This window comes from Lasiosphaeria miniovina (assembly GCF_030549165.1).
Source record: "Lasiosphaeria miniovina strain SMH2392-1A chromosome Unknown B0T26scaffold_4, whole genome shotgun sequence".
Lineage (NCBI taxonomy): Eukaryota > Fungi > Ascomycota > Sordariomycetes > Sordariales > Lasiosphaeriaceae > Lasiosphaeria > Lasiosphaeria miniovina.
Genome location: NW_026848223.1, coordinates 5,848,909 through 5,872,520, shown reverse-complemented (window position 1 = coordinate 5,872,520; position 23,612 = coordinate 5,848,909). Strand labels below are relative to the sequence as shown.

The 23,612-nt window shown below is 57.0% G+C and overlaps 10 protein-coding genes across 10 annotated transcripts; 4 read left to right on the top strand and 6 right to left on the bottom strand.

The window, feature by feature from the left end:
• Positions 1-306: 306 nt before the first annotated feature.
• On the top strand, positions 307-2,265 carry B0T26DRAFT_778724 (uncharacterized protein; the record flags this gene model as incomplete). The annotated part of the gene is made up of 3 exons (XM_060446655.1): positions 307-351; positions 383-503; positions 595-2,265. The coding sequence occupies 3 exons, from the start codon at positions 307-309 to the stop codon at positions 2,139-2,141; spliced, it is 1,713 nt and encodes a 570-aa protein (XP_060297325.1). The 3' UTR covers positions 2,142-2,265.
• Positions 2,266-2,678: 413 nt separating this feature from the next.
• B0T26DRAFT_332743 (chaperonin 10-like protein) lies at positions 2,679-4,130 on the bottom strand. Its single transcript, XM_060434426.1, has 2 exons — positions 3,500-4,130; positions 2,679-3,419 (listed from the first exon to the last, which is right to left on the bottom strand). The coding sequence occupies exons 1-2, from the start codon at positions 3,889-3,891 to the stop codon at positions 2,777-2,779; spliced, it is 1,035 nt and encodes a 344-aa protein (XP_060297324.1). The 5' UTR covers positions 3,892-4,130; the 3' UTR covers positions 2,679-2,776.
• A 240-nt stretch (positions 4,131-4,370) lies between these two features.
• On the bottom strand, positions 4,371-5,578 carry B0T26DRAFT_646159 (uncharacterized protein; the record flags this gene model as incomplete). Its single annotated transcript, XM_060437787.1, has 2 exons — positions 4,371-4,539; positions 4,593-5,578. 2 exons carry the CDS (start codon positions 5,576-5,578, stop codon positions 4,371-4,373), a joined length of 1,155 nt encoding a protein of 384 aa, XP_060297323.1.
• Positions 5,579-6,140: 562 nt separating this feature from the next.
• B0T26DRAFT_741462 (uncharacterized protein) lies at positions 6,141-8,965 on the top strand (the record flags this gene model as incomplete). The annotated part of the gene is made up of 3 exons (XM_060443968.1): positions 6,141-8,445; positions 8,523-8,824; positions 8,867-8,965. 3 exons carry the CDS (start codon positions 6,141-6,143, stop codon positions 8,963-8,965), a joined length of 2,706 nt encoding a protein of 901 aa, XP_060297322.1.
• Positions 8,966-9,586: 621 nt separating this feature from the next.
• B0T26DRAFT_713525 (acid phosphatase precursor) lies at positions 9,587-11,018 on the top strand. Its single transcript, XM_060442125.1, has 3 exons — positions 9,587-9,805; positions 9,868-10,180; positions 10,265-11,018. The coding sequence occupies exons 1-3, from the start codon at positions 9,658-9,660 to the stop codon at positions 10,788-10,790; spliced, it is 987 nt and encodes a 328-aa protein (XP_060297321.1). The 5' UTR covers positions 9,587-9,657; the 3' UTR covers positions 10,791-11,018.
• On the bottom strand, positions 11,019-12,631 carry B0T26DRAFT_713524 (uncharacterized protein). The gene has a single exon (XM_060442124.1). It carries the CDS (start codon positions 12,359-12,361, stop codon positions 11,264-11,266), a length of 1,098 nt encoding a protein of 365 aa, XP_060297320.1. The 5' UTR covers positions 12,362-12,631; the 3' UTR covers positions 11,019-11,263.
• Positions 12,632-13,441: 810 nt separating this feature from the next.
• B0T26DRAFT_778712 (nucleotide-diphospho-sugar transferase) lies at positions 13,442-16,058 on the bottom strand. The gene is made up of 4 exons (XM_060446654.1): positions 15,518-16,058; positions 14,319-15,409; positions 14,048-14,241; positions 13,442-13,974 (listed from the first exon to the last, which is right to left on the bottom strand). Exons 1-4 carry the CDS (start codon positions 15,674-15,676, stop codon positions 13,490-13,492), a joined length of 1,929 nt encoding a protein of 642 aa, XP_060297319.1. The 5' UTR covers positions 15,677-16,058; the 3' UTR covers positions 13,442-13,489.
• Positions 16,059-16,191: 133 nt separating this feature from the next.
• Positions 16,192-17,245, bottom strand: B0T26DRAFT_647450 (concanavalin A-like lectin/glucanase domain-containing protein; the record flags this gene model as incomplete). Its single annotated transcript, XM_060437896.1, has 3 exons — positions 16,192-16,558; positions 16,616-17,060; positions 17,128-17,245. The coding sequence occupies 3 exons, from the start codon at positions 17,243-17,245 to the stop codon at positions 16,192-16,194; spliced, it is 930 nt and encodes a 309-aa protein (XP_060297318.1).
• Positions 17,246-17,969: 724 nt separating this feature from the next.
• On the bottom strand, positions 17,970-18,385 carry B0T26DRAFT_332644 (uncharacterized protein). Its single transcript, XM_060434425.1, has one exon. It carries the CDS (start codon positions 18,288-18,290, stop codon positions 18,039-18,041), a length of 252 nt encoding a protein of 83 aa, XP_060297317.1. The 5' UTR covers positions 18,291-18,385; the 3' UTR covers positions 17,970-18,038.
• Positions 18,386-18,479: 94 nt separating this feature from the next.
• Positions 18,480-20,600, top strand: B0T26DRAFT_676677 (uncharacterized protein; the record flags this gene model as incomplete). Its single annotated transcript, XM_060440003.1, has 3 exons — positions 18,480-18,804; positions 18,863-19,311; positions 19,371-20,600. 3 exons carry the CDS (start codon positions 18,480-18,482, stop codon positions 20,598-20,600), a joined length of 2,004 nt encoding a protein of 667 aa, XP_060297316.1.
• Positions 20,601-23,612: the final 3,012 nt, after the last annotated feature.

The window sequence follows — 23,612 nt, the reverse complement described above, 5'->3', positions numbered from 1 at the left end:
CGAGCTGCCCATTCGGATTCGACATACCACGCTTCACATGCTGTCGATGTAGGGCGTCTCACTTTTGGGCTGAGAAGAACGAACTCTGCAAAAACCCGAACTGTGCAAACCAGTCTGTGATTTGGGCTATTTTCGGACATCTGTTTGACTTTTGGTACTGCCAAACCGCGAACGACGCCCTAAAGCTGGCCTCAAAAGACACGCCCACGGAACTATGGGAGAGAATACGGCACAGAACCAACTACAAGAAGGCACGACGCGGTGAAGTAGGCGACGATTTCAGGTTAAACCTCACAACGAAGCACCATGTCATTTGCCTGGACCATTGCATGTACCACACCATCGAAAACGGTAAGATCTACTACTTCCTCTTGATTTGGAGGTTCATCCTGCGGGCTGGGAGCCGACACAGGAGGAGAAGGACAAGGTTATCGAGTTTTTCACCACCCCGGCAACTTTGCAGTGGCTTCTGAGCGCGCGGGTCTCGCTCTGGGGCGTCAAAGGTGATCCTGCTGATGCTAGAGGTCATCGAAGTCTACGTCAGTACCTACCAATTATAATCTAATCTTCCGCGACTTGCTAATTCGATTCCAGACTTTTACACGATCCTACTCAACCTCGCGTCCATCATAGGTGGGCTTCCAGACGACCTAAACGACCTAGACGAGATATCCAAGATATCTGTATCTCCCCAGGCGAAGAAGAAGAGCAAGAAACCGGCCCAGTCAGAAGCCCGGACTCGTTTACCTCCGGCTCTTCCTAGAGAAACAGTCCCTGGAGCACCCACTCGCCCAGAGGACCCTCCCTCACGGGAGGAGCATCAACGGAGAGTGGCCCAAGGGTTATTCAATCACACTGCGCAACGACCCCAGCCTTTTCCGAATACATGGCGCACCCTCAACACCAGCGAGGAGTCGTATCAACTAGCCCCGTCAGGCCGTGGCTACTATCCTCAAACAACTCCCAGCTACGAGTATTCTACCGCCCCAAACCAGTTTCTTCCAAATGCGCCTTCTACAGGGCACACCTCCCACGACGACGAGTCGAATCAACAGTCACGGGCACTAGTTCGGCCAGGCGCTAGCTACCATCCTCCACCAACTCCCAGCAATGTGCATTATGCCGCTTCGGGCCAGTCTCTTCCAAATGTGGCTTCTACGGGCAATCCACAACGGCCCCAGCCAACACCTCGACAGGCCTCGGCACGCCAGGCCCCCCAAATTCAGGAGGGGTCTCAATGGACACAGCCTCCAGCCACTCCGTATACCGGCTACCCTCCTCAACATCCCCCCCAGCAGCAAAGTACTCCTATTCCCGGGTATCATGCTCGTGCTCCAGTAGCTGTTCCCAGCCCTCCGCGAGTTCCCACCCTTCTGCCAGTTGCCACCCCTCTGCTAGCTGACACCCCTCTGCCAGTTGACATCCCTCTGCTAGTTGACACCCCTCTGCCAGTTGCCACCCGTCCGCGAACAAGCCATGGGGGTGCCGGAAACTCGCATACAGCCACTCCGCAACAGGGCCACAGCCGAGGAAGCTCAATATCTGCTGGGAGTAGCGGATATGTCCCAGAATCACCACGGTCGGGGCCCGGCACTCTGGCTGGTATCGCAAACACAGAAGTTGGACATTCAGGCGGACCTGTCTTTGTTCAAGCCCCTTCAACAACCACTCAGTCGGCACTGAAAGGCAACGCATTCGTGGGACATATGGAACATACTCGATCAGACTCAGGCAACAGCCACAGCTCTGCCAGCCTTGACCGGCAACAGCAAAAAACGCGGGTATCAGCGCTGGCCAGGAGCGATACGGGGCTTGCCGATTTAACAGGGTATTTGAGCATAAGCGAGGAGAGCAGCAAGAGTCAACCCAAACCAACAGAGACCACAGGGACCACTAGAAAGAAGCACAAGCTCCAGGAGAGCTCGTCAGGAGGATTTTCTACCAGCTCCAGCTCAACCGACAGCAACAGGGTACCCAGTGCCAGTGGGCCGCCATCTTCTCCCGGCCATGGCGGTGGAGGCGGCGGCGGCGGCGGCACTCAGTCGTCTCAGCAGGCCGCAGGCAGCTCGAGAAAGGATAGGCCATCGAAAGCTAAGAAACCCAAGCCGCCGCCGACGAAACCTGAGAGGACTAAGCGGTAATACGTTGAGGGGTTTTTTCACACGAAACGCTGATATAATTATGTCTTGGGAGGATCAGTCTGGACCCATCGACATTTCCACCTTCACGACCACAATTACCCACCTTACCTAAGGCACCCACTTTTCTCTTTTCGTCTTTTTTCTTTCGTCTTTCTTCTTTCCTTTAGATCGGCGATGGGAACATACGTCCCTTCTTTCACTTGCTCTATCGTTGCCCCTTTTTTACTAGCACGTCAGCACGTCCCTTTTTTCACGTACTCCATCTTTAGACTTTGGCCCCTTTTTACCACCACACCAACAAAGCGTTCTCAAAGCGGTGTCTCGGCCCTTGGTCGCGGACTTGATAGAATTTCTCTTTGCCTATTTTAAAATTTTCTACAGCGCTTTCCTTGGCCTTGTCAACTTGGGCATTTTCCCTGCTTATCTACCACATAACTAACCCTTTTTCCACACTCCATAGATTGCTTTAGCAGTAGACGCTTTTTGGGCGGGTTTGCGGCTGAAGCCCCATTTCTCGGTGTATTTTAATCATTATCACAAACCACGATATCAACTGCGGGCATGTGCGAGCATATTGTGCAATCTAGGTGCTGAAGAACACAGCAGAATGTACCTCAACTACGTATTCATAGCGACTACGTAACAACCAGCTTCTCCCCGCTGACACTGCGCCGCATCAGTTCCAGGCCTCTCTGCAGCCCGTCTACCCCGTGGCCGACGAGACTGACCGGCAGCGGCAGCTTATACGCGCCCTGCTCGAGCAGTCGCTGCAGCGCGGTCACGAGGTCCGCGGCGCCGTGGACGCGCGGCAGGTCGCGGCCGCGGAAGAGGACCGAGTCGACACCGGCGGGGGCGTCGATCTCGGCGCCGCCCGTCCACACCTGGGCGTAGCGCCTGGGGCCGGCCGGGTCGAGGGCGTCGAAGACGGCGGCGTCGGCGCCACCCACAGCGTCGACGATGGCGTCGACACCGCGCCCGCCGGGGCATGCCGCGCGAGCCTGTGCGGCCAGCTCGGGCGAGTTGCGGTCGAGGGCTGCAGTGGCACCGAGAGCGCTGACGAGGTGGCTGTGGTGTTTCGGCGAGCTCGTCGCGAGGATGATGGTGCTTGGTGGGAGAGCGAGGCGCAGGAGCTGTAGTGTTGCGGCGCCGAGAGCTGAGCTGCCGCCTACCACGAGCACCGACGACGGCTGGAAGGTGTTGGGGCTGCTGTCTGTGAGGAACGGGAGCGGCATCGCCAGCCCTAGCCCGAGCCCGACCACGGCCGTCATGTAGCATGTCCTGCATGTATAGACAAGTATTTAGTGCCATGGTATGGAAGAGTAAAGAGACCAGAAGAAAGGGGCAGAATAAGCACGCACGCCAACCCAGCAGCCTCCTCAAAGGACCAGGCGTCGGGGATGCGGGCGACCTTTTGCTCGCGCAGCACGGCATGCGTCTGGTATGAAGCGGTTCGGTTGGCAGCGGGGCTGAACATGGCCAGCACCCTGTCGCCGACGGCGAAGCGGCGCACGTCGGCGCCCACGGCCTCGACCACCCCCGCGCCGTCGAGCCCCGGCACCAGCGGCCACACGGTCCCGCGCTGTCCTTGACCAACCATCTTGTAGTCGGCCGGGTTGATGGCCACGGCCCGCACCCGGATCAGCACCTCGTCCGCGGCTTCGAGGGCTGGTTTGGCGCTCGTTTGTGTCGTCAGCGGCTGGCCTTGGCCTAGGGCGGCATATTGCTTGTTTTGCGTGTTTTGCGTCGACATTTTCCTTGCCGATGCTGGGTGCGTGAGTACGTGCGTAGACCTCAGATCAGTCTTGGTGGCTGAAGATGGGGATGGTCTAGTAATCAGAGAAAAATGGAAGAGACGTTGACGTGTTGAGGACGGCCCGGGCAGGCAAACTCGCAGCACTGATGACGCTGTCTTTGTCGTTTTCTTGGCCGTTTGAGATGTTGGCGACCTGGGAACGTGATTACTCAGGGCCTCTTTGTAGTTGTTGGCTTTCGGATTTAAATCCTAATCAGCGGAGCCAGTCAAGTGCTGGCGATTCCGGACTTAAGCAGCTCCGGACCCCCCGATTTCCCGGCCGCTGGCCCTGCCGGCGACGGACTCCATCGGCCCCGACTCCCGAAACTCGACCCGTATTTCCGCATGAGCGCCGAGCCGTTACACAGGTCGACAGCAGCGTCTGCTATCGCACTCGGGCTTCGTATTTTGGCCTCCCAAAACGAGGCCCCCGGTCATTACTCCGTTTCATGCATATTCTGCCCTAGCCCCCCGTTCGCAGCACCTCCTCCGTCGACAGTCAGTGCCTTGGCTGAGTAATACACTTGCATGCCCCCTTCGATGCTCTGGACCAGCCCAAACACCACCGTCAAGACCAGCACAAGCACGGCAACCCAGAATGTGTACCTGGAAAGCATTAGTTCAGATGGATTGGATATAATAGAAAGCAGGTGACGCACCATTGCACCCCATTCCGTCTGTCGTACCACCACTGCGACATGGTTCTAGGCTGCGCTTCGTCAAACACCTCCTTGAGCATCACCAGGCGGTCTCTCCAGAACTTGAACCGGTCGATCTGGCGGTCGTCCGTCTTCAGCCTGCCGCAGTGCAGGATCCGCGCGTCGAGCCGGCCATCTCCAGGAGGCAGCTTGGCGAACCACTGCTTTGTCTCCCTGTCGGACGACGGGAAGAGCACTGCAAGCGTCTGCAGCGTCTCTTCGGCGAGGCCCCCTGGGAGTAGAGTGCCCGGGTTCTGCCGCTGCAGCTCGAGAAAAGAGGCGTGGTGGAAGATGTGGACGCGCGTGTCGTCGTCGGTCATGCGCAGGTGGTCGACGAGATTGTCTGTCCACACCACCTCGAGCCCGGCAATGCGGTTGAGATTGCTCGCCTTGAAGATCTTCTCCAGCTTGATGCTGTCGTGGGCGCGCGCGGCCGACTTGCCGTCGGGCTCAAAGTAGACGCCGAGGAAGTCGCCCAGCGATGCCTGGCTCCAGCATATGCAGCTGCGGCCCGAGAAGCCGTACGAGAAGGAGCCGAAACTGGACATCAGCAGAAGGCTAGCCGCCAGGTCAATCGAGTTGTCCAGCATCTCGTCCACGTTGGCATGGGGGGCGCTCAGTTTGGCGCTCAACGCGACTTTGATGTCGTCGCGCAGCATCCCTCGGCGCAGTTTGCGGACGCAGTCGACGACGTCGCTGTGGCTTCGGGTGGCCACATGTCGGCCGCCATCGTGCAGAGCACCGCTGCACTCCTTGTAGTAGTAGGCCCAGTAAGCGTCAAGGTCAGTCGACGGGCTCTGGAGTCGCTGGCCAGCCGTAGCCAGCGAATCCCAAAATTCGGCGCAAATGGCGTCCTTGGTGTTTTGGGCGAACGGGAAATCCAACACGCTCGACGCGAGTCCGTTCGCGTTGCTGCTGTTGTTGCTGTCGCCGTCCACTGTATCCATTCCCATTGTCGAACTACCTAATCAGGCTTATCCGGTGCCGAAGAAAGAAAGACCAATAGATTGGTAGTGGCGTGGAGATTTTGACAGTGTTGGAAGGTTGATGTTCTCGCAAGGCTCCGACTCCCCTTCCCTCCCAAGTTACGATTCCTCATTGCATATGCGGTGCAACGTCACGAAAGTTGGCATGCACGATATTATCGCATTGTGGCGGAGGCGGAGTCGCCTGCCAAGACAAGAAATTGGCAAGTCGATTTGTCAAAACGGCTTTTGGGCTTCTCGCGTCGGTGGAACGACGGGGCTTTGGAGGCCGCGTGTCCCCTGAGACAGGCGTCAGCAGCGTCAGCACTGCCCGGGCCGCGCTTGCTCGGCGCGACTACGTCGCTGTCGAGTCGAGGTTAGCGCACCTCAGCTGAGGTCGCTCCTTCTATATTTTGGGCTTATCGCCGAATTGGAGCTACCATCGTGTCGCTTGATCCTGCCTCACTCGTTTCGCCCGTGGTTGGTTCTCTTTCCCCTCTCTTTCCCCTCTTTTTCCGTCTTCAACACGCCCGTCAACTGAAAAATGGAGACGGCAACGCCATTCTCCCAGCCCGACCTGCGGCCACACGCGACCGGTCTTTCGTTTCTCTCGCAATGGACAGAGAAGGAAAGCACCACATGGCCCAATCCCGAGCAGTCGGTCGGCCGCTACATCGGCAAGGTCGGCAGGATTTCGTGTTGGGAAGCGAAGGGTCCTGCACGGCATGCATTCAACGAGGTCGCGCCCAAAATAAAAAACCACCTCGACCGCTTCATCGAGCCCATTTCCAGCTGGGTGACGTGGTCCATCTACATGCTAGGAAAGGTCCCGAGGAACGCCAGCCCCACAATAATATTCTGCTGCGTGGTCGCTGCCCACCGCAAGGAAGTCCGCAAGGTCATCAAGGAGAGCGGCCTCTTGGACGGCTATCGCGGCCTGAAGACGGGCCACATGCCCAAGGCCCCCGACTTTGAGCAACTCATCCAGCTCGCAAACGCACACGAATCAGCCATCAAGGCCGAAATCTTAAGATTCGCCTCTCTGCCCAAAGCAAGCCCCTGTGGCGCCAGGTTCGCTGTCGGCGAGTCGGCTACGCAGGCCACGCTGGGAGGTGTCATCCAGCTGGAGGACAAGTTCTACTACACCACAGCTGCACACGTCTTTCAGCCCAAAGGAATACTGCCATTAAACCCCCTTTCAGAGAGTGATGACGAGATCGACATCGACGGTTTTAGCGACATCGACGAAACAGAGAACGACAGGGGGGACAACGCTGATGTCGACGAATTCAGAGTCTTTGGGAACCGTGAGCGGCTGCGAGCACCGCCCAGGCAGAATTTCAGAGAGAGCAGTCGCAAGAATGCAGCTTCTTCCGAACCAAGCCCTAGTCAGAACTTGGGCCCCGTCTTCCTGTCGTCGTTGGACGCCCCGGCGTCTGACCTCGACTTTGCCCTGATCGAGGTCACCGACGCCTTGCACGCCCGTCCGAACGAGATCGCGGGACCTAGCCACCAGCCATGCAACCCAGTCAAAGTCGCATACGTCTCGGAAGAGCCCAAGGACGCAAGAGTCCTGAGCGCGACTTCACGCGGCGTGTTGACGGGTACCATGTCAGGCACTCCGGTGTACAGTCGGGCTCCGAACAGCGCTCGATTCCAGCAAGTCTTCAGTGTTGCCTTCGACTATCCACTCGAGGTCGGAGACTGCGGCTCATGGGTCGTGGACGCCGAGAGCGGCAGTTTGTATGGCCACGTCGTTGCTGGGTCCCCAGACTCGGGCAACGCCGTCGTGGTACCTTTCCACCCTGTCTTCCAAGAAATCGAATGGCGCAGTGGCTTGACCCCAAACCTCCCCTTAACAGACGGCAAGCACGCAGACCCTCTGGTTGACACGATGAGCTTTGCCAAATCTCAGGAAACATGGACAACACCCGAGCCGCCAAGTCCAACAAAGAACCAGGAACTGTTTGGCGACGAGTGGGCCAAGGACTTGAGGGTCCAATTTGAGCAGCTTCTAAGAACCAAGAGGCTGGCTTCGCTGCCGGCGAAGGAAAAACGGACTGCAGAAAAACCTCAGAGCCGGGGTGATTCTGTCGCTGGGAACACTTCACAAGCAGACAGTGCCAAGCGCGAATACCAGCCGATCCCGACGCCATCTGAGTACACGCCACAAGCAGACAGTTCCAAGAGCAAATACGAACCGATCCCAGCGCCACCTAAACCAAGTGAGCGTTCGCAAAAGTTCCGGGCTCTACTACTGTCTCTAAGCGGGTTCCCCATAGAGTGGGAGAACCCGGGCCTTCTGGACGAGGCGCTTGCCGTGGTGCCGCTTGACAGGATCTATGGGGAGGCTGAAGAAGAACGACAAGTGCTCCAGGTGCAGGCCGAGTCGTGCGGGGACGGCCGAAAGCCAGAATGGGGTTACCAAGACTGCGTCATCCGCGCCCTGCTGCGGTGGTTCAAGCGCAGCTTCTTTACATGGGTGAACAACCCGCCATGCCCAGTCTGCTTTTCGCCCACGAGATCGGAGGGGTTTGCGACACCAACACCGGAAGAGCAGGCGTGCCAAGCCAGGCAGGTTGAACTCTACAGGTGCCTGACTTGTGGATCTTTTGAACGCTTTCCTCGCTACGCTAGCGCGTGGAAGCTATTGGTGACGAGGAGAGGGCGCGTTGGCGAGTGGGCCAACTGCTTCAGTATGCTGTGCCGAGCGGTCGGGTCAAGGACCCGTTGGGTGTGGAACGCCGAGGACCATGTCTGGACCGAAGTCTACTCGGAGTACCAGAAGAGATGGATCCACATCGACGCGTGTGAGGAGGCGTGGGATGACCCTCTTCTTTATTCTGAACGTGAGTAACTCCCCGTATCCCAAGCCACTGACACCTTGGCCACGTATGTGGTGATGATGCTAACAGATCCTGCACAGGTTGGGGCAAAAAGATGAGCTACTGCATCGCCTTCTCCCGTGAAGGTGCCGCCGACGTTACCAGACGATATGTGCGCTCAGAGCGATTTGCAGAGAAGCGAGACCGCTGCCCGGAGGATGCTCTGCTTTACTTCCTGGACGAAATCAAAGCCCTCCGTCGAAAAGATTTGTCCAAACCGGAGCGATTTCAGCTTGAAAATGGGGACGCCAGGGAGAATTTTGAGCTGCGAAGATACATTGGCACAACCATTGCCGAAGGCCTCGGCCGGTCTTTGTCGAAGATACCAGAGCCCGAGCCAGTCGTCAAACCCCCGCCAGCCTACTCCAGATCTATCCCGGACAAGCTTAACAGTGAGCTTTTGCGATGGAATACGGGCTTGGCCGGCGACTTTCCCGCCAGCGCTCAGGAGAGCCAGACCAGCAAGCCTCCTGACAGTGATTGACAGCGGGATGATGACCGGTCGGAAGATTAGGACAGTGGCGAGGCAACATGACGGATATGACATTTGGAACTGACGAAAGTAGCGTTGGGCCTATTTCATGCGGAGAATAATCTTGATACCCAGATGGCCGAAGAAAGTAGTACAGGTTTATTTTGAAGTTAATTGACGGTTTCTTTTTCGGCGAATATTCTCCCATCGGCAACTGGTGTTGTTCTTGTCGAGTGTACTCGTGCTCATTATCCCAACAATCACCATTGTCACACAATAGAGTCCAGGGCGGAAGCGGCCGGTAGGCACAAGGAGCGATAAGAGTCCTGGGGAAATTGGATGCTGGAATCTGGGGCTAGAGCTGGACTGCTGGTGGGTATGCACAGCACGCGACAAGCTGCCGAATTGAGACAGGATCTGCTTATCAGGACCGTTACTTTGCCACCGTGAGACGGAATACCACCCTAGACCGCCTATCGGATCCCCACAGGCTCGGCACCCCCAGTCAAATGCGGACCCCTTGGTCGGTTCGGGAAGGAGAGAATCGTTCGCAAAGTCCCGAAAGATTATGACCAACGATAAAAAGGCATGAGGGGAACAGCCGCTCCTCGGTGTCTCTGCTTCTCGGTGTCTCTGCTCCTCGGTGTCTCTGCTCCTCTCCACTGTCACCAGTCCCTCTCGTCGTCGGTTGCATCATCCTCGCCATGCGGTATTCTTCTGCCCTCGCGGGGGCCGCATTGGTCCTGGCCGGCTTCTGCAATGGCATCAACATCCTCCTGTCCAACGATGATGGGTTTGGGTCGGGGAACCTACGTGAGCTGTACAAGCTGCTCAAGGGCGCCGGGCACAACGGTATGGTCACAAACCATGGCCGAGATAACCTGGACGAGAACTAATCAACACCCGCATCACAGTATACATCGTCGCCCCGGCGCTGCAGCAGAGCGGCCAGGGCGGCCGCACCGACTTCACCACAGAGCCGGCCCTGACGGGCCCGTCGCAGTACAACCTGGTCCCTGCCGGCGCGCCTTCGGTCGGCCCCGACCCGCTCGACAGCCACATCTGGTACTACAACGGCACGCCCGCCGCCTGCACCCTCGTCGGCCTCGACTACGTGCTGCCCAAGTTTGCCGACTTTGCCGTCCCGGACCTCGTCGTCACTGGACCGAACTACGGCACCAACCTCGGCCCGTTCGTCTGGACGCTCTCCGGGACCGCCGGCGCCGCGTAAGTCCACTCGGCCAGCGCAAGTCAACTGCCATTATACCAAAGAGAAGCTAACCAATCCCCCCCTTTTTTTCTCTCAAAAAGCTACACAGCCACGGCGCGCAGCATCCCCGCGATCGCGCTATCGGCAAGCAACAAAGCGATCGCGTACTACGACGTGCACGGGACAGACAGCGACGCGTACCGCGTTGCAGCCGTCTCGTTCCGCGTCGTGCAGGCCGTGATCGCCTCCGCACCCAAGGGTGGCAAGAAAGGCAAGCCGATCCTGCCGCTGGGCCACGGGCTCAACGTCAACATCCCGCCGCTGTTCGCGGGGAACTACTCGCGCATCCCCGTCGTGCAGACGCGCTTTACCGGCGGCGCCGAGGTCGACGCCGTCGTCCCTGTGCCGGCTGTTCCGGGGACGTTCACGTGGTCAAACCTGCGCCCGCTCGCGGCGGGGGTCAATGAGTGTGTGACTGGCGAGTGCGGGCTGCCGGGCGAGACGAATGTGGTTGCGGCCGGCAAGGTCGCGGTGTCGCTGTTTATTGTGGATTATACTGCGCCGCTGAGCTTTGAGTCGGTTGGGGTCATGGCTAGGCTGGCGAGTTTGACGGGGTGGAAGGGCTGAAGGTAATGGAGGGGTGTGGGCGCAGAGGAAATGGGTGTATAGACGTCGGGTCATTAGAGGCGAATAGTCGTTAAAAAAGAAAGAAAAAGCAAACTTCTCACGTTGGTTCTCTTCTTCCTGCTTTCTAAGTCCCTTATCGTCGATTCCTGTCCCCGTCAATGGGCTAGAATGGGTCTCTCTTCGAATGCAAGGCTTGAAACATGAAACGGGATCTAGACGCATTAGGTATTTTCTTTTAATTCTTTGGTTTTAGGGTGAGGAGCAACTGGTCACTCTACAACTCATGAGATAATCATTTATTACAAAGCCCCATCAAATGAAGCCCCCAGCTGACTAGATTCTACCTGATACTCATGCAGTTTTAAATGTAGTTTTAGGCGTGTCCCGAATCCAACAACAGAAGCTCGTCTCCAAGCCTTCAACCGGCCACCCCCAAACTCCCAAGTCTGCCCCCACCCATCCCACAGTTTTAATCAAGGCGCCGACACAAACTTAATACTCCCACACCCGCCGCTCGTCTGCACGATATTCCCCAACCTCGGCAAAATATAATCAGGGGCAGAGTAGTCGAACGCGACAGGACACGTCTCGGGGCCGCCGACATAGCCGAGCAGGCACGAGCTGCTCTGCGCCCAGTAGACAGAAGCCACACAGCCGGCGGCCGCGTTGTCGACGCACAGCTGGCAGCAGCGGCTAGGGTCGCCAGGCGCGAGCTCCGACGTCCCGCCGAACACGAACGCTGCGTTGAAGTTGGTCACGTCGAGCCCGTGGCCGTTGGCCTCGGCGAGCAGGTTCTGCGGCGCGCAGCGCGCCGCGTACGTGACCGTAGGGATGGCAGCGGGGCCGCAGTCAGCCGTGACGGTCGCGGTCTTGGCGGCGTTGGCGACGGCGTACGAGGTCGCCGTTCTGACTACCGTGCTGGGGTCGTACGCGTACAGCGTCCGCGTGTACGTGTTGGTGATGGTGCTGGTCTCGGCCGCTGTGGAGGGTGTGTAGGTTGATGTGACCGTGTTGGTGCCTACGGCTGTCGGCCACACGAAGACGAGCTGCGTGTCGTGGATGACGCACAACACGGCGGTCGGGAACGTCGCCGGCAGCGTGGTGTTCTGGCCCGGTGCCGGGTCGTACGTGCCAGTGTAGACGGTCGCGGTGGTCGCGGGGGCAGCGGCGGAGCCGGAGCCGGCGCCGGCGCACACGGTCGTGGTGGTGGTGAGGGTGGCGAATTTAGTCCCGGTGGTGGTGGTGCTGGTCGCGACCACCGTGACAGTGGTCGTGACGTAGATGTCGAGCCACGTCGTCGTCACGAAGGGAGTGGTCGTGTCGGCCGTGACGTAGTCGGTCACGTCGGCCGTCACGAGCGGCGCGATCGACGTGGTCGTCTCGGGGAACCGCTCATAGTCGGTCGGCAGCGGCGTCGCGCCCGGACTGCCGTAGCCCGTCGAGCACGTCGATTCGTAGTGGTAGCTGGTGCTATCGCTGGACCATGACTGCGCGCTGGCGGCAGGGGCGTGCAGCGACAGCATCGACGCGGCCAGAGCCGCCGCCGTGCGAAGCAGGCGAAAGAAGCCCATCTTGATTCCGGGACCTGCAGTCTTGGATCCACGTGTGCAATGTGACGTCACTTCCGTTACAGCCGGGCCAACGCTAGACTCACGCAAACTCTTGCGGTTGAAAGATGTCGGCCGGAGGAGTGTAGATGAAGTTGTTGTGGAGGGAGGGGGCGTGCTATATGTAGGGCCACGTTGGGTTGCACGCTTCCCCCTTCGTGCTGTCTTTGACTTGTGGCCTGCTAATCATCTTTAGGCTGATGGCTGACAGGAAGTCTGGCCGGCCGATTTGGGCAGTTGAGGTGTGGCCGTGGAACGATGACGGTTCGCTGCGGCACAGTTCCCCCAGTCCCAATACGACCTCGTATTAAGTGGATAACCCCGAAATCCTCCGGGTTTACTTTTTAAATTTATAATGCCATTACCAGGTTCATGGTAACCATAGCAGCGGGACTCGATCGGCAGCGGGACTCGATCGCGTATAATAATGCTGCTGCGCCGAATCCATAATATTACTCCTGGAATTCCGGGAATTGCCCAACACCACACTGAACCCGGGCAACATAGCAATCTCGGACTGTAGCATTCTCGGACTCTGTAATGTTGCTTCTCCTGACTCAAAAAACACAGGATGCGACCGGGTCTGACCGGGTTTCATTTAATATCCGAAATCTGCCTTAGATCGCGGGGCCAACGGCATTGTTCCGTGTCGTGTTCCTGTGCCGGTCAAGCGCGTAACACGCACCTGAAAACATGGGGGAGAAGTGATGATCTGGCTGACCTGCGTGACGAATACGCTCCCGCTGACTTCTGCCGCTCTCCTTCATTTGGTCGTACGCCCAACAATCTGACCTTCCTGCTCAGTCCGAATCGATTCCGAGACAGCCAATGGAGACGGATTTCTGGAGCATGCAAGTTGACAGACCTCGACCTCCATTTCACGGCGCTAAATTCCGATGACAAATTCAAACAACCGCTCTCTATTACGAACCTGGACAAGCGACATAATCCAAAGGGCATAGCCATGTACATTGGATGCCGCCAAGAAGTACTTTGAATCTCGGAACTGTCGGGCTGACGGACTCCCTTTCAACAGATAGAAATCAGCCCACGAGGATACGAGATTCGCCATCCACGATGTAGGCAGGCACCTCACCAGCGCCACGAACAAAAAATGAAGTAGTGGGTGATGTAAAAGTTGTAGGTGTTGAGGATGAGCAGCGGCAGGGTGTGATACCAGGTGAAGTGGTGGACGATGCGATAGGTAACGGCAGCGATGGCGCCTCCGAACGTCGTCAGGGTCCAGATGGCGCATAGGATGCGCATGTTGCGGAACTTGTTGCTGCTCTTGTGCGCCTTCTTGTCGCCCGATGCGGCCCACAGCAGCTCGATGCCGAACAGGCGGTCCTTGATGGCCGTCAGATACGCATACGACTGCACCACCATGACGTGCTGCACGTTGAAGCCGTATTTGGTCTTGGCCCAGAGCCGGAACACGAGCGCACCGTACAAGATGGACGGGATGGCAAACGACAAGTTGTAGTACTTGAACCACTGCGGCCGCAGAATCAGCAGCAGAGTTCCGGGGATGGGTGAGATGAAGATGCCGACCGATACGGCCGAGTAGTAGAGCAGGCCTTTCCCCGATGAAGGAGAGGAAACGTCAGCCGGATTAGAAGAGCCACATTGACCACGATACCTCAAACTTACCGCAAAGATAGCACACTTTCTGCATCAGCGTCAAATTGGAGACCCAGAAGTGCTTAGTGGTCAGAAGCGTCGTGCTTCCGCGCGCCCACCGCATCTGCTGGGAAAAGAAAGAGCGCGGAGTGTTGGGGCAGATTCCCGTCGCCAAGCACAGCGGCACGTATTTGACTTTCCAGCCACGGTCGACGGCACCAAACCTCGTCTTTCTCAGCAAGGGATTCTTTTGCTTTGACCGACATTGTGGGTGGGGAACGGGGAGACGAGTGGCTCTCACCCTGTATGGACGTCTTCCGAAAAGCCAATCTCGGCGGTGCCGCCAACGTCGACCAGCGCAGCGCGTCTGTAGACGGCATTGCTACCGACGCATATCGAGGCACCCCACTTGTTGCGGTTGACCTGCACAACGCGGTAGAAGAGCTCCTGCGTGGCACCGGCACCCTGCTCCACCCACGTCTGGTCGTCTGTGACGCGGAAGAACTGGGGCGATTGGACGATGGCCGTCTTCTCGTCGGCGAGGTGCTCGACGACGAGCTCAGTGAGAAAGTCGGGGCGTGGGCAGAAGTCAGCGTCGAAGATGGTGAAGAAGTTGCCGCCGGTCCGAGAAAACGCCCACCGGAGATTGCCTGCCTTGCGCAGTCGCGGCCGGTCGTCGCGGACGATGTAGCTGAAACCGTAGCTCTCGGCGAGCGCGCGAACCGCAGCTTGGTTGCCATCGTCCAAGACGTAGACCTGTAACTTGTGCGCGGGCCACTCGAGCTTGACGATGTGCTTGTACGTGTTTTCGATAATCTCTAGAGGCTCGGAGCAGCAGGGCAGGTACACGTCGACGGTTGGGGCCGACTCGTCCGTGATGGGAAACTGCTCTACCATTTCCTTGTGCAGGCCGTAGTCCCAGTCCTTGCCGACAACGCCAACAAAATACGAGATGATCAGATAGAGGTTGAGAAACCCAACAAAAACGCCATACCATGCAAAGATTGAGGCGCACGCGACAAACAGCCACATGCCCGCCGACAGTGTAAGAAAAGAAAAGATTCCAAAGATATACAGCGGAATGCGGTTAGTGTGGATATATGTGGTCTTCTCCTCGTCCGTTGGGCCAGTGGGAAGCACGAGGCCCGGCTCCTCTTTTGGGCAGTAAGTTCTTATGAATGCCTTCGTGAGCTGTTTGATGGGATTTGTGGTCTTCGCGTCTAGCTCTCCGTGCTTCTCGGTGTCAATGCTAACAGCGAGTGGGAGCCCCCTTTCGACATCGAGTTGTTCATCGCAAGGAACAACAACCCTTTCATTGAGCACCTCCTCATGTGCCGGTGCTGGCGTCTGACTCTCGTAAGTATAATCTCGCCGCAACAAAACATTCAAGCCCTCACAATTCTGTCCTCGTCATCGATGTTAGGTGGAAGAACCGCTCTCTGGGGCAGTGTCACTGCCGTTGGCTGGGCATCCTTCAAATACTGTTAGGACTGTGATAACCAACGGTGGCACCGCCGTACATACGTCTAGTACACTCCTTGATGATGCACCTTCCTGTGATGAGGCATCAGAGGGGTCTTGGAAAGGGTCGCGTAGGGAGGCGCCGCTGCGTTGAGACCCCGAGGTGACGGGCCGGGCTTCCAGGCGGGGAGATGTCATGATGGCCGGTCAAGCGGCAGTCTACTTCTGTGGCAGGCTGTGCATTTCGAGCTTCCTTTTCGTGACCGCCAAAGGGAAAGGCAACCGACTCTGCCAGAACGAACAAAAGAAGCGAATCCATATATGGCTACCGAGACCTGGACGTCGACTGGACACGAAATCTATCAGGGGCAAACAACGCAGAACACTAGGCTGGCTCTGGTCCAACCAACAATGGCCGGCCGTCAGAAATCAGCCTAGGGAAAGTTAGAGCAGCCGGGGCTCGGACGCAGACTAGGGGCTGTTATTTTGGAAAATGAGAACGCAGAACGATCGGCTGATCAGAGCGGTTGTACGAGTCTCAACTGTAGGGGCTAATGCACGAAGATGCTGTGCTCGAGTGGCAGGAGCATGGTGTTTGGGGCGCAGACCCGTCTGCGCGTAGGCGCCGAGACGATCACCACACGGCAACTAGTAACAGGGGATGATGCAGGTACCCCAGTGGGCCCTCCGGCAATACACAAATGGCTTTCTGATTAGAAAGGATAAAGTGCAGAGGCAGCAATCCCGATGATCGACATGAAAAACAGCCATGATCCTTGGATGTGGGTAGAAACTGCACGAGAACAAGCCATCGGAAGCTGCTCAACTACGAGCGGCGGAGCTAAGCCCGTCACTAGGTGCATGTCAAACCGAGATGCCGAAAAAGTGACATTGCCGCGCGAGTGGTAGGCTTCGGATCCAAACGAGACGAGTCCTACATTAGAGTCTGCAGAGACTAGACCGTTGCGCCATAGATATTGGAGGAGGGGCGAGATGTCGGCAGTAAACCCTGTCTCGTTCGTTGCCGCCACCCATGTAAACACGTCGGTTCCCCTCCCGTTCCGGCCCTCGTAGAGAACGCTGAGAAACGTCAGTAACATCCGGGCCTGGGTTTGACATCTTCCTCTGCCGACATACAAAGGGATGCCGCCGAGCTCTTGAGTGAAGCATGTCCTCTTGGGGCTGAATCCTAGGGGCTGGGCGGAGCCAAACTTGGCAAGCCAGATCATGATCTCTGTTTCTGCCGTCGTCTCGTTCTTGGAGCTGGCATAATTGCGATCAGCAAATATGTCAAAGGCGACATTGGCGGACACGTCCATATCAGCCAAGCCACTGGCATCGATTCGGAGGCCAGGCAGCGCCATTGACCCAGGGCCCAATGACCACCGTGCGGTGAGACTGAGTGCCGAGATGTTGGATAAGGGTGTTGGGAGGGTAGGTGAGGTTAATTTGACGTGGGGGTAAGAATGGACAGATTGCGGATTCGACGACCACGCCCATGTCGCCCAGAACGCCGGCGGTGAGTCTTGAACGGAGATGCACTGGAAGCCCGTGCCATCGGGGTTCCACGCATTTGGGTTAACTGGGGTGTATAACCGTCAGTGGTCTCTCCGAACAATAACAGGGCATGCGGTGCTGGGCTGGCGTACAGGTCAAGTTGTCCAAGGGGCTCGTATAGCTCTTCTGGTCACAGACCGTTGCATCGTATGCGCCAGCGACATGTATGGCCCACAACGCGACTGGTAGAATCCGGACGGCGAGCGGCATATTGGCGATTTTGCGATGTCGAAAAGCGTGGAAAACAACGGCCTCGCTGAGACAGGAAGCAAATGTTGTTAAAGCCCCACGGACGTCCAATGCACTGCCACGGCGACTTCCAGCTGTCGTCCGATCAACGAGCCGTAGTTAGCGGGCTTGGGGGTTTCACGACTTTCGCACCGCGAAAACAGCCAGTCGCAGGGTCAGTGTGCCGCAAAGGCCAAGAGGCGCAAGAGCACCCGAGCTGGGCAATGAGGGAATTGGGAAGCCGGCCTGCACGAGCCTCGGCCAGGTTGGTGGAGGATGACGAAGACGAGAATGGCCATTGTTGTTTGCAGGTTGCGGTCTCGAGTCACAGCGGGGACCGTGGACCCTTCTTATCTATGGGCATGCATCGTACGAATCCAGACCCGATCGTCAACGCAGTTGGCGTTTGAGCCTCAACCCACAAACGACGCTGGGGTTGCATCGGCGTCAGGCTCGGGCAAACATTGCCAGACAGGATCCTTTCAAGGCAACGTGGCCGCCATGCCAAGGACGCCATCTTCTCTTTCGCGGGTGTCGCTGGCTCTTTGAAGCGCCACCGAGACATGGCGCAGTAGATTCAAGCCTCTTGTGCAACAACACAGTGATGGGAGGAGATACCCCGCTCCTTCAAGAGTCGGGTTTCTGCATTCGCTCGTGCGCGCCTGTGGACGTGCGGTTTGGGCTGGACGCTGGTCGCCCAATCTGGGTGAGGATGATCTCGCCAGATCATATCCAGCTCATTTATCCCGCTTGCTGAGAGGAACTATCTCCCAGATTAACAACCGCCTGGTTGAATCCAGGGCCGCGGCTGCGTGGCTCGAACTGCATTCGGACTCAATGTCGAATGCCAGTTGGGATCATCCCAACAGCAGGCAGCGGACAATTGTTTTAGAATAGCCGGATCGACCACAGAAAGAAAACTAATTACGATGGGATCAGCCATGGCGAGATTGGCTGTGGGCAAACACAGCATTAGTCGGAAAAGGCCAGAAAGGTGGTTGGTAAAAAACACGCCTACCACTTGCATCCCGAGGCGAGGCGGATTTTCACATTCTTCGGTGACAGAGGTCGTATATATCCACAGTCCGCTGGTTCAACCGGGCTCTTCTCCGGGATCTCCTACTGTATCGTTTATTCTGCCCCTCTGGCTCGAAATACGACCTGCGCCCTCTGTGCCCAGCTGAGTAACACGAAATCCTGGCAAAAGCGGGTAACCATGGACAACCCTGGCTGTGTCCCAGACATCTCGCGGCCGGCGTTGCCCCTCCTGCACGGCCAGTTTGCCAGGTCTCTCTCGAGCACGCAATCCATAGCATCAGCATTCGGTCCAGGAACTTCGACGCCGAGCTCATGGAAAGCCAGCAACTGGCTTCGAGGCACACCCGATACCTCTCCACCGAGTTCCGGGGCGGGCTCGCCCGAGCTCAAGCCCAAACCACCGCCCGAGGATTGCGGCGTCTCCCCAGTGTTGGAATCGCTGGGAGCCCCTGAAGTTGACGAACGAGTCAAGAATATTTGCTTCGTTGGTGCCGGCTTTGTTGGTAATTACCTCGGCACATCTGTACGAGCCGTGATGGGTGTTCTGACCTTCCCAATTAGGTGGGCCAACGGCGGCAGTGATAGCCTACCACAACCCGGAGATACGGGTCAACGTGGTTGACTTGAACGAACAACGTGTTGCGGCCTGGAATTCCGCCCATCTCCCCATTCACGAAGACGGCCTCCTCGGAGTTGTACGTCTAGCCAGGGATGGCACGCTCAGTGTGTCGATCTCCTCGCCCGAGCTTGAGCATCCTGTTGAACTCGCAGCTCGTCAGCCAAATTTGGTCTTCTCAACGGACGTCGTTCGAGCAATCAGGGAAGCCGATATTGTCTTCATTTGCGTCAACACGCCAACCAAGCTGCACGGTCTGGGTGCTGGATCGATGGCCGACGTCAGTGCCATCGAAAGCGCCTCACGGACCGTCGCACAGAATGCCAGAAAAGGGACGATCATCGTGGAGAAGAGCACTGTTCCGTGCGGCACGGCCCGCATGATTCAAGACACTGTGAGACTCGTGTTTGCTAAGCTTGCGGCATCGAAGGACATGAACTGACAGCTCTTCAGCTTTGCTATCATCGGCCGGACGAAACTTTCGAGGTTCTTTCCAACCCCGAGTTTTTATCCGAGGGCACGGCTGTGGAGAACCTCATGAATCCAGACCGTATTCTAATCGGCAGTGCTCAGACACTGTCTGGATTTCGTGCCGCTGCCGTTCTCGGGGATCTGTACGCAGCATGGGTGCCGCCCGAGCGCATCGTGACGGTGAACACGTTCAGCAGCGAGCTTGCTAAGCTGGTTGCTAACACCATGCTGGCACAGCGGATAAGCAGCATCAATGCCGTGAGCGCTATTTGCGAAGAAATTGGGCACGGCGCCGACGTGGACGATGTCAGTCTCGCTATCGGGAAAGACGCGAGGCTGGGCCCAAAGTTCTTACAGGCAGGCATTGGCTTCGGAGGCTCCTGCTTTGAGAAGGACATCCTCAACCTGGCCTACCTTGCGCGAGAGCTCCACCTCGACGTCGTGGCTGACTACTGGCTAGGAGTGTTGAGGATAAACGAGTACCAGCGACAGCGTTTTGCTCGTAAAGTTGTGCACGAGCTTAACGGTTCACTTCGCGGAAAGAAGATCGCTGTGCTGGGGTTCGCCTTCAAGGATGGGACCAATGACACCCGAAATAGCATTGCTATACACATCATCAAAGACTTTGCCGAGGAGATGCCCCAAGAGGTCGCTATATTTGACCCGGGGTGCAGTTCGGCTGAGATTATGGACGAGGTTCGTAACGCTGGGCTAGGCCCGAGTCAGGCCGAGAGCATCAAGATCTGCTCCAACTGGAGAGAATCTGTTCAAGGGGCTAGCGTTGTGTGTGTCCTGACGCAGTGGAAACACTTCCGCGGCTGTCGAATTGGCGGCCCCCAAGAGCCATTTGCTGCCGACTCGAACGCAATCAATGAGTCTCTTGTTCGAGTCCTTCAGAGCAACACCACAGCAATCACTGAGATGCAAATCAGGGGCCTGGAGGCGACACTCAGGGGGAGGGAGGTGTCGACCTTGCCCGAAGACCCGCTAGGAAGACTCAAACCGATGTCTGAATGCCCCAAAGATTGCACGTCTTGTAGGTCAGATGCTGGAACCATACACGATGCTGATGCAGTGGACTGGGTTGAGGTTGCAGCCATGATGAAAGAACCGCGATGGGTTTTCGACGGCCGCAATGTTGTCAACCCCATAGAACTTCAAGGGCTTGGTTTCAGGGTTCGTGGGATTGGAAAGGGGCCTTGGGTAACATAGATGGGGCTGGGCGAATTTTGGAGGGCACACGCCGCGGGACAGCCGTTGAAGTCGGTGCGTTTGGCAACCCGAGAGGGTGACGAACTCTGGACGCCGGATGTGATGTTGGTTCCACGTTTGGATGGGTTTCTTTCTTCTTTCCTCTTCAATTGTCGGATTCCTTTTGTCCAATTAGGCAGGCTATGATATTCCGTCTTGGGCAATGTCCCAACTTCTAAGATTCCGAGGTAGCTTCCACTTTGCAGCTAGTCGCATAGACACCTGATGAAGACCGTGGAAGCACGACATTTCCGACACTATCTACCATTAAAATCGGTATCAGCTGACTGGTGACTGCATATTCCGCGGCGGACAACCGACAATCACCCCCGTAGTCCGGTGCGTCTTGTAGTGTACACGGCGAGACAAGAGTGCAAAAGGGCAGGGGTGCTTGACTGAAGCTGTTGGGGTCTGGGCTGGCCGGGGGTCAGTGGCTCAAATCACTGGAAGCGACGAAGAATAAAAAAGGCGCCAAGGTCTTCAATTTGGCGTCCGGACGCGTAAGTTAGAGTTGCGATGCAGTTTCAAATCGCTAAACATGGCATCATCTAGAACAATTAATCGACAAGTAAACCCAATACTTTTGTTGCTGAAGGAAGAGATTCGTCTTCCGCAACCTAAATCCCGTCCCGGCTTCCCTCTCCCAAGGCAATCCCCGCATCTGGCTTGGAACCTGGCAAAGGTTTTGCGGGACCTTCCCCACGCAACTCCCGCAGCTCCTGCCCCGGATTTAAGCTTTTGTTCGCTGGAGCATTGCCAGATTTGGACGTAACAGGCAGGAATGATCGCTGGGGAGGGTGCAACTGCGATCCTGCTGCTCTCCCGTCATAATTTCATGAACCAGAACTGTCTCTATTGAGCAGCAATGTCTTTGTGCTCAACAAAAACAGCAAATACTGGCACGTTTGTAGAGACGGTCTTGTTGCAACAACCGAGCATCCATTTCATCAGACGACGGGATAATTATTCCGGGCTCGTTGGTATGTTTATCCGTACGGTAGGTACGGATCCGTATCCGTGGGTGGATGTGTGTGCTGTCGGCGCTGCGGTGGATTGCACGCGGAACAGGTGAGTTAACCCCCCGGCTCCTTCCCTTCAGCCCCTGCAATTCCAGCGTCGAAGGGCGGCACGTCGCGCGGTTTCGGGACCGGGGCCTAGGTTAGGTGAACTGTTTCGAAGCGGTCTACGGATAACTCGCGATCCTACCTGAGGTGGTGGCCGTTGTTGCTCAAAGTATCGCTGATAGTTCGGATCGGATTGAAGGCTTCAGTGTTGGGAATCAAGCGCTCGCTTCGAACTTGCATGGCCTTGGCCAGGGTAGCAAAGGGGACGACGCGCCCGATTTACGAAATACAAAGGTTGATACCCTGGTCAAGTTGCCGCTTAAGAGCTTGCACCCACTTCAAGTTTCGTTCCCCCAAGCTTCGCCGCTCGCTTCCATGGGTGTTTCGCGGTTGGCCCACCCCCAACGCCTAACCTGGCGACCCACTTCAGGAACAGCGTGCTGATGTCCTCAGGAGACAAGCATTTGCTAAAGCCGATGCAGCAGAATCTAGGACGCGCAAAGTTTAGGCCTTCGAAACATTCCTTCGTCGGCAATACGAGGGCTTGAAGGCAGACTTCTGACCGATACGTCAGCGCTTCGAATGTGTGTCAGTTAACACGTTGACTGGCCGACATGTTCTCTGGGGCGTCTGATGTCGACCAACGACACACACTGTATCCAGCGGCCACCCAGTAAGGGCCACCCCACCATCTTCGGACCACGAATCGTGAGTGGACGGAACGGTGCGAAGTCCGCCTCTCAGAGCTCAAAGATCTGGCCTTCGCCGCCTGCACCACCTGCAACTACGTAATTTCCCATCGGCGTCAATTCCAGTCTTGAGTGGACAAGATAGCCGCCTCAGGATCCTCACTGAGCCTATGCGCGGCTCAGCCCAACGACAGTAGAACCGGACACTCGTTGTTTGCGGAATCTTCAAAGAAGCGCCCGCCTCCGGATGGCAATTTGTCACCGCCGGGGCGACGGTGACGGGGACTTTGCAACATGAGACAGCAGAAATGCCTAGTCAGCCAAGCACCGGCGTTCACTGAGAATCGTGTCCGAAATGCGTGGAAAGTTCAGGAACGTGGCGTGTGTTAAACTTGGTGCCCCCGCTTGTCGACACCCACACACCTCGGTGAGCGGCCGCGCTGTGTGACGCAGAGCTGCCGCCGCGTCCCCAAGACACGCAAGCTCACCATGGAATTTCGGTGTGCTGGAGCCGGGGAAGGCTCAGGAATCACCAGGTGGTTGTGTGTGCGATTTGGTGGCAACTTCAGCGGCCAAAAAAGAAATACCGGCGAACGGATTCGTGGCTGACGTTTTCTGTGGAAGGATTTGAGGGCCTCCCAAACTCGTGGATTTGGATATCGAGTGGAGCCCACAGCCCACCCAAGGCCTTCCTACGAACGCGCAGCATTTCCTCGATACCTCTGGTATACGGCCGATGTTTCATGGCCAGTATGCGGCATGTTTCCCACAGCGAGTATTCGCCCGCTCTCATTTGATGCATCTGGCGTAGCCCCTTATCCAAGGTCTGGCGAACAGAACCTTGTTGCACTGGCCACTGGCCACTGGAAAATTCGTTTGCCCTAAAATGCCCTCTGTTGGTGCCGGTATGGACCGGGTGACCTCGGGGTGGAGGCGCGGGGAGCTTCGGAGCCGCCACCATCTATTTCGCTCCCCTCCCATCCCCTCCCCAGGCTTCCTTCTGGTTTGCGGGCTGGTTGGGACGAGTGTCATATACGGTGACGTTGAACTCATGCGCAGCCTCCAAGCAACCATCTCCTATGACAAGTCTTACGAATACACGAAGTTTGCATATTGCCAACTCTGGAGGGAACTGGCCGCACCTCCTTTTGACACGGGCCTGGAACATGGTTGGTCGGCCCCACGATTGCGGGCACATGCGGGTAGCTTCCGCTTTTTTT

Coding starts and splice junctions, on each gene's coding strand:
- B0T26DRAFT_713524 (XM_060442124.1), bottom strand. CDS start 12,361: ATGGGCTTCTTTCGCCTGCTTCGCACGGCGGCGGCTCTGGCCGCGTCG.
- B0T26DRAFT_332644 (XM_060434425.1), bottom strand. CDS start 18,290: ATGCAAGTGGTAGGCGTGTTTTTTACCAACCACCTTTCTGGCCTTTTC.
- B0T26DRAFT_778712 (XM_060446654.1), bottom strand. CDS start 15,676: ATGACATCTCCCCGCCTGGAAGCCCGGCCCGTCACCTCGGGGTCTCAA. Junction 15,410..15,517: donor GTACGGCGGTGCCACCGTTG/GTTATCACAGTC, acceptor CAGAATTGTGAG/GGCTTGAATGTTTTGTTGCG. Junction 13,975..14,047: donor GAAAGTGTGCTATCTTTGCG/GTAAGTTTGAGG, acceptor CATCGGGGAAAG/GCCTGCTCTACTACTCGGCC.
- B0T26DRAFT_713525 (XM_060442125.1), top strand. CDS start 9,658: ATGCGGTATTCTTCTGCCCTCGCGGGGGCCGCATTGGTCCTGGCCGGC. Junction 9,806..9,867: donor CAAGGGCGCCGGGCACAACG/GTATGGTCACAA, acceptor CCCGCATCACAG/TATACATCGTCGCCCCGGCG. Junction 10,181..10,264: donor TCCGGGACCGCCGGCGCCGC/GTAAGTCCACTC, acceptor TCTCTCAAAAAG/CTACACAGCCACGGCGCGCA.
- B0T26DRAFT_332743 (XM_060434426.1), bottom strand. CDS start 3,891: ATGTCGACGCAAAACACGCAAAACAAGCAATATGCCGCCCTAGGCCAA. Junction 3,420..3,499: donor GAGGAGGCTGCTGGGTTGGC/GTGCGTGCTTAT, acceptor CTATACATGCAG/GACATGCTACATGACGGCCG.